Raw genomic sequence first — 7,803 nt, forward strand, 5'->3', positions numbered from 1 at the left:
GAAGGAGAAGGACGAGGTTTTTGGTCGTGGTGTTTTGTGGTTCAGTCCGTTGAAAGGAACGTGTGGATGTGGGACGGAGCCAAGAGTGGAGTGGTGATGTGCTTCACTTCAGTGACACGGAGTTCATTAACAGTTTTCTCCTACTTCAGCGCAGAATAGTGACGTTTGTGTCTTGTTGATAACGTGTAGGTGGATGAATGCACTTTGGCCGTTCAGACTGAAGTCACATGTCAAAAGATCAGATATGTATCAGTTTCAGGCACAGATCCAAGTGTCCTGGGTCACATTTGAAAAAATCGGATCTGTGTCGTTCAGACTCATTAAAAGATCAGATACAGGTCACAAAGGGGCCAAAAAATCGAATTTGGGCCACTTCAGGCTGCAGTCTGAACGCAGCCATAATGTCTAACAAGCCAAACAACTTCTCCCTCAACTATGAACTATTCTTCATACACTGAACTGATGTGGAATTTTGATTGTTTTAATACACAAAATTGAAAAACACAGGAAGAAAAGAGATGATTTAAAATAAATATGCACATTATTTTTGGAAAAGGAAGCCTATAACTATATTCATGCCACTGAAACAGTGACACTTCAAGATATTTAAGACTTTTATTTTATATATTTAATTATAACATTGAAATCCTTTGTTATTTGTATCTTTTAAAGGGACAGAGTTTGGGTGTCGTCTCCCTCGTGTGGTTCACATTTACCTCGATGTATTGATGGTGACTCTGCTGAACTATGAGCTTTAAAACAACTCAAGTCATGTAAACTCATGTCTGTGCACATAAAACATGTCACCACCTCAACATTACAACTAAACAGAAGATGATGTGTTGGTGATGATTTACAACTTCACATTTGTTTCCTTTTTTGGGCAGATTCTGATCTGGTGACTGTAAAAAAGGAAGGAAACACAGTGACGTCTTCAGTCCAGTTTCAGATCATGAAGTGCATAACCCCACCCCCACGACATTAACATAACGCCACTTATCACCAAAATAAAACTCACACATACAACAAGACAAGTGTTGTTTTGCTCTACAGCAGTAAACAAAGGTTCGTTGCGAAGAGGAAGTGACGTATGTTTCTGGGTAAAGGTTCACACCTTCAGCACAGCAGTTTGAGATCACATGATCCACTCACACACAAAGTTTAATATCACAGTAAAACTACAACAAACCACTGCTCCCTCAACTATTAACAATTTGAAAAAGAGGAAGGCTATAAAACTTTAAAACAACTCAAGTCATGTAAGCTCATGTCTGTGCACATTAAACATGTCACCACCTCATCACTATAAATAAATAGAAGATGATGTGTTGATGACGTTTACACCTTCGCATTTATTTCCTTTTTTGGAGCGTTTTTTGATCTGGTGAGTGTGAAAAGGAAGTGACGTCTTCAGTCCAGTTTCAGATCATGAAGTGCATAACCCCACCCCTCTGTCAGAAGAGTGTATAGTGTTGTGTTTAGTTTGAGTGTGTTCAGACTGTGAGGATGGGAGCCTCTCTTCTCTGGACTCTGCGCTCCATCTGTGAGTACTACACTGTCAGTCTCCATTAAAGCCTTTAGACCTGGATCACTACATTAAGGTAGATTCATGTTTTTATTTCAGTGTTTTGTGTCGCCGTCTGCAAACACACAACAGGTAATGAACTCAGTTTCATGTGGACTTGGCAGCTACACTCTTCTTCATTCATTTCCTGCTTCTGTTNCAAATTTTGTCATGCTGTGAATACGTTTTCATTTGAGTGTTTAATGTCTTATTTGGTAATTGTTGTACATTTATAATCAAATCAAATGTACACTATATCGAAATCAGGTATTGCATTGTTTTATGCTTTCCTTCTAGACTGGTTATCTTTGAGTGATCCAAGGGAGGCCATATCTCAATATGCAAAACATTTTCTCCAAAACCATGCAATGGACAGCCCATTAATTCTCAGCATGGACATTAGAAAAAGTCTTACAGAGCAGGACATGGCCCTCATCTCCTTTTATAAGCAAAAAAATGTGGAATGGGCCCGTCCACTGAAATGCAGACAGACTTGAAGGTAAAACCTAAAAAGTTAAAGGTTCTTAGAAATGAGTTTGAGTATTTATTTATTTTTTTGTTATAGGGGACACAGCTGTAGGACATGGTGTTGCGCGCTTTTTTTTTCCACGTGCATGGAAAAACTGAAGTCAGGTTTTCACATACATTTTGGTATGTTCCAGTTTATCCATTTGGCACCATGCACACATATTCCCATATGGATATAGAATATGAAATATGGATATGGAAACAGAGACTACTAATAAAAGCTTTTGATTTGTTGTGTCCCATCGTTGTTTTCCATAGCAAACTGCAGTGTTACTCGACTTTTTGAAGGGGAGCCAAGTCATCTTGTCCCATCAGCTTCACACTTTCTGGTTGAAAGCGACCTCTTCCTCATGGCGGGGAGGATGATGGGTCACTCCTTCCTCCACGGAGGACCTTGTCTGTCTGGCCTCAGCCCTGCTATTGTTCATGTTCTCCTTGGAGGCACTCCTGAAACGTGTACAGTCACCCTGGAGGACTGTCCTGACTTGGACATCCGTGACACCATCAGGCTTGTATGTTACTCCATCTTTTCACTATTCACCATACCCATTGTTTATTTTTGATGAACTCGATAATGTTTTAATCTGAAACCAAGTTGTGGATTAAAGAATACAGCTTAGTTAAAGTTTATGTTCTGATCTGGTACCATCTCTTCAATCAGTTGGAAGGTGAGTCAAACCTGTCTGAGAAGGATAAAGTAGAGATACAGGATTTGGCTTTTGCTTGGGATCTTCCTCCCCTGACTGAGGGCAACCGAAAATGGCTTTTTGAAAAACTTTTAATTCATGCTGTAAGTATTTCTGGTCAAGTAGTACTTTTGGATTTATTGAAAAATTCTATGAACACATGTACATTCCCCTCATTCTCTCTTGAAGGTGATTGGGCGAGTAATAAGACAGATTAAGCAACTCCGCCGGGGACTAAAAGAAACACCAATATGGACCATGCTCACCCAGAGACCAGACACAGTAGATTTGTTCCTCCCCACAGAGGAAGCAGGGATTATCTGCCCTCAGGTGAGTTTGTTGCATATATTTTTATAATATATTGTCAAAGTATCATGTTAGTCTTGTAGAAATGCTGCATATTTTTTTCATGTGCCATTTTTAACACAGGTTCTTCTGCAGCGAATCAAATGGCCACAGGCAGATGATGATGACGATGACTGCCCAGTTGACACCAAATGTCGTGTGTCTGGCTATCTCCGGGAGTTTATCACTACAGGTAGGCTGCTCATGTGGTCTTATTTATAAGAAAAAAGCTACAATGGTATACAGGATATAGTATCTCATCATTTCTAATTAAATATTTAAAGGTCATGTACTTCCTCTTTTCTGTAGTAACACCAGCTGAACTGCAAAGCCTAGTCAAATTCTGGACTGGCTGGGAGGTCTTGCCATCGAGTCTGTCTGTAGAAGTGGGAGCAGGAAGATATATTACTGCTTCAACCTGCTACGAGACCCTGCGCATCCCATGTCACTACAAAGATTATGCTGCGTTCCAGAGCGACATGCTTGTTTCTATCTCCACTTGCCATACAGGATTTGGTTTGGTGTGAATTGTTATGTTCTCCTAATGTTAATGTTGTGTTCACATGCACATGGAAGCAACTGGAAGCAACTGGTTTGAGTTGCTCAGGCAAGATTTTATTACAAGCTGAGTCAAGGGTTTAGTCTCTCAAATTGTGTTTCTGGTTCTGTCACAGGTTCATTATGAACTGGTTTTGTGCTAACAAAAATTCAGAAGAACAGTTCGTTTGGATCCTTTTATGATTGTTGTGGACAACTTTTAATAATAAACTTACTTACACACAATACACTTAACATTTAACATGTCCACTCATTTTTGACAAAAAATTAAAGGCTATTTATGATTCATTCACAAAGAGAGCAAATGCTCACAGTAAAGAACAGCGGCCATATAAATATCACAGCCAAAGGATTGTGATGCTGCCATTGGGTTAACAGCCTCCTTTAAAGCTGTCAGTTGTTCATCAGTTAGAGGAGAGGACATATCTGGTACCACAATGCCTGCATGCTCATCATGAGGAAGCCCACTGTTTTCCCATTCAATATGGGGCAGGTCCATATCCTAGCAAAAGATAGAACATACTACATGAGCTTTATAGACATTCAAATTTGAATAATTTAAATGTAAAGAGCATGACGAACCTCTGTATGATATGGTCCAGGATTAGAGTGGTGTGTTTGACCCAGAACCCACAGCTGGTTTGGAGTCATGTTGCCTTCAGTTCTCAGTGCGTGGTTATCCCAACCACATCGAAAGGTGTCCAGGTCTTCCTGTAGGCGTGGCAGAAACACGTAGTGGCAACAGAAGAGATGTACAAGACTCCCAATGCTGAGAAAACCGCCCTCTTCAAGGTAGTGGAGAACATCGTAATAGATGCTTGTTACAGCCACCCATAGGTCTCTCCACAGCCTTTCTATGCTGAAAAATAAACCATACACTTAAAATATGGTCAATTTAAAATGTATATAAATTGTTTAAGTAGAATTATACATACATAATTACATATAACTTATTTTGTGTACTTCATATTGCAATAATAAGAAATGCCATTATTTTTTGCTACTTGAACAATAAATTGCCCCGATATTAATCAGTGATAAATGACAAATAATGATATAGTTAAATTAGAATACTTTACTGGAATACATTTGCAAAGAAACTTGCAGATGACTATTTTTCTGAACCATTAAAGCCTGAACAGATAATAAATTCTAATTAAGATCTAGGTTTACACCTACTCTTCTATTTTTCCAATTTACCGTTGGTTGTGTACACTTTTCCCAGAAATAAAGCTGCTCCTTCCTGTTCCACGGGCTGTGAACATGAGACGGGCAATATCCACGTTTTCCACCCCCTGATCACCACGAACTCTAAAAAATATAGACAAATATTCACATAAATGTTGAAAGAGCAGATCAAGTAGTTTTGAATTAAACAATTAAGTCAAAATTAGAAACAGTATTATGAATGGGAGCATGTACCTTTGAGGAAAACCATACTTGTCAACTGATCTGTTGAAGAAAGCCAGAGCTGTGGATGCAAGGTTGTTGGAGGATGCACCCAGATACATAATCTGTAGAATACAAAAAAGGTACTTTATTGTCCCCATAGGGAAATTTGTCCTCTGCATTTGACCACCACGCTGAAATGACTATTATCAATCATTTAATTGGTTTATTGTCATTGGGATATTAAATCTCAACGAAATTATGTTTAGAGCAGCACAACAACTGCATATGATTCTCAAACAAGTTGCAATTCTGGACTAATAAGCTTACCTTACGGGAAAACCCATCAATCCCTCCAAATATGACAATATTATACCTATAATATAAAATAAAAAATGTTAAAAAACAAATGCAGCAGTATACTAATAATGTTGTAATGTAAAAAGAATACCGGATCAACTTATGGTTCGTATCAATATGCATCAGGAAGTGAGGTCCTGGAACAGAGTAGGTACGGCGATTGATGCAGCCCAGGTTAAGTGTTCGAGATATGACTCCATTGGTGTCGACACGGTGCATGGAGGCTCTCACACGCTCGTACTGCACCCTCAGTCCTCTGGCTTGCAGAAGAGCCTTCACCATTCTATATCCAGAGTGAGGCTGCCTGGATATTACCTCTCTCACACATTGGTCCAGTTCTTCGTCTGTCAAGGTGCAGTACTGTGATCTCACTGAGACACCAAAGTCGCCCATACGCCTGTATAGTGTGCTCCTGGAGATTCCCATGAGTTTGGCTATAGATGGCACAGACAAGTTCAGTTCAAGTAGATGTAGGAGGTGGTCTGAGGACACCACCATTCTTTGTCGCCCAGCTGGTCCTTGTTCAAACTGTACTACTCGAGCATGTGCTCTGTTTCTTTCCTTTTCATGATTCACCAGAGTGTGCAATTCCATTAATGCATTTAATATTTCTGCAGATATGGGTACCTGACTAGACAGAGCATGCAAGAAAACAAACTCCTGGGTGCAAGTGAACTCCAAAAAGTCCAAATCCAAAGGAATACGTTCCAGAATAAGCTCCAGGCGAGACTGAAGTCGTCTCAAAACTTGGTTCAGGAGATCCTGGTAGACATAAAACAACCACTTATTTAAACATTTGTAGCTTTTTACATTGGGCATAATGAAGGTAAATATGTAATCATGTGTTTCAGACAAACAATTCCTTCCAGATTTGAAGGACTTTGTGAGGACCTTTCTCCATTGAAAAGATATAATATTTTAATTTAAATAGCTTTATTTCTATAACCATGAAGGATGGTTGTCATATCTTGAAACCCATGAATAATTAAGTACACTGTAATCTGTTGATGCATAAAGGAAACAAGAAATTCTCTGTCTTTGCTGCTGAAATCGAACGCTGTCTCACAACAAATGAATGGTGAAGCAAATCCCTGTTATCTTGACTTGAGGCTTGAATTGCTGCACTTGACTGTCTTTCAGACGAAGTCAGCAAATGTAATAAACGCCTTGCTGACTGCACTATTTCAGCCTGACTATCCTGTAAAATTACCAAATATATTTATTAGCCTACTATAAGTGACATAGAACACTGTATTTTCTTTCTATTTCACTACATAAAATGCTATCAAATCGTTGAAGAAGGGCGCTGCCATGTTTGTTGACAGTATTTCATATTAGCCGTAGCGGCTATCGCCCCCTAGTGGTTGTTTTCCTTACAACAGGTTGACTTGCGCGGGCCATGTGGTCTATGGTGAGCGCGCATGACAGTGCATTAACTAGCGCTATTAATGTTGTTTCTATCAAATCGCCAATAATGCGAGTACAAGCATTTACATTAATGTTGTCAAGCAATTGTTATTTGTAAGATTTTATAAGTATTAGCTTCGAAAAAGGTTAGAAAATATGAACATAATTACCGAAGAGCGGCCACCGGCTGCCATTTCCGTCCGTGGACTTGTGGTTGTTCCCGTGACTACTATACCGTTGCGTGATTGGCTAGAAGTTAGATCGACTCTGCAAGAGCGATTGCAAATGCCTCAGTATCCCGGATGTTGGCTGGGTCATTTTTCTTCATCGTATTTTACAATGCGAATTTAGACAGTCGTATTTGAGGGTTTGAAAAAAAATACATCCAATATTTTATAGATGATTTTTAATTTTAAAAAAATTGAAATTTTAAACACATTGAAAACTATACACTGAAATTTCAGTGCTTCAAATTCAGAAGAAAAAAAAATTCAGATGCTCTTTTTCAGAGTAAAATAATTCACAAAGACAAATTCAGAGCCGTTTAAAATTCAAATTCTGATGGAACAACTTATCTTCCATACACAACACACTATACACACAACACACTCACTGTACACACAACACACACACTCACTGTACACACAACACACTCACTGTACACATAACACACTCACTGTACACACAACACACTCACTGTACACACAACACACACACTGTACACACAACACACACACTGTACACACAACACACTCACTGTACACACAACACACACACTGTACACACAACACACTCACTGTACACACAACACACTCCATAGTGCAATATTTTTGATTGAGTCCAATGTTCAGTACAGTGCAATATTTAAATGCCACTGAAGTTGTTGTGTAGGCTCTTCCACTCCCTCTCCCTCCTCTTCCTCCTCTTCCTCCTCTTCCTCCCCTCCTTCCTTCTGTCTTCATCATT

The 7,803-nt window shown here is 39.2% G+C and overlaps 2 protein-coding genes across 4 annotated transcripts; one reads left to right on the top strand and one right to left on the bottom strand.

Annotated features, from left to right (window-relative positions):
- Positions 1-2,176: 2,176 nt before the first annotated feature.
- On the top strand, positions 2,177-3,650 carry LOC129409400 (uncharacterized). Its single transcript, XM_055155352.1, has 6 exons — positions 2,177-2,215; positions 2,351-2,604; positions 2,754-2,882; positions 2,968-3,108; positions 3,208-3,316; positions 3,433-3,650. The coding sequence occupies exons 1-6, from the start codon at positions 2,179-2,181 to the stop codon at positions 3,648-3,650; spliced, it is 888 nt and encodes a 295-aa protein (XP_055011327.1). The 5' UTR covers positions 2,177-2,178.
- A 203-nt stretch (positions 3,651-3,853) lies between these two features.
- Positions 3,854-7,407, bottom strand: LOC129409456 (uncharacterized). 3 transcript variants are annotated; one of them, XM_055155583.1, is made up of 6 exons: positions 7,008-7,407; positions 5,401-6,192; positions 5,104-5,195; positions 4,882-4,992; positions 4,264-4,540; positions 3,854-4,183 (listed from the first exon to the last, which is right to left on the bottom strand). In XM_055155583.1, the coding sequence occupies exons 1-6, from the start codon at positions 7,029-7,031 to the stop codon at positions 3,971-3,973; spliced, it is 1,509 nt and encodes a 502-aa protein (XP_055011558.1). In that variant the 5' UTR covers positions 7,032-7,407; the 3' UTR covers positions 3,854-3,970. The 3 variants fall into 3 exon arrangements, with proteins under 3 accessions (XP_055011558.1, XP_055011559.1, XP_055011557.1); XM_055155584.1 differs by lacking the exon at positions 7,008-7,407 and having other exon boundaries at positions 5,401-5,446; positions 5,522-6,258; XM_055155582.1 differs by lacking the exon at positions 7,008-7,407 and having other exon boundaries at positions 5,401-6,259.
- Between the last annotated feature and the right edge of the window lie 396 nt (positions 7,408-7,803).

The sequence above is a fragment of the Boleophthalmus pectinirostris genome, unplaced genomic scaffold, assembly GCF_026225935.1.
Source record: "Boleophthalmus pectinirostris isolate CB_2022bp ecotype Guang Dong unplaced genomic scaffold, ASM2622593v1 HiC_scaffold_2, whole genome shotgun sequence".
In the NCBI taxonomy this organism is placed as follows: domain Eukaryota; kingdom Metazoa; phylum Chordata; class Actinopteri; order Gobiiformes; family Gobiidae; genus Boleophthalmus; species Boleophthalmus pectinirostris.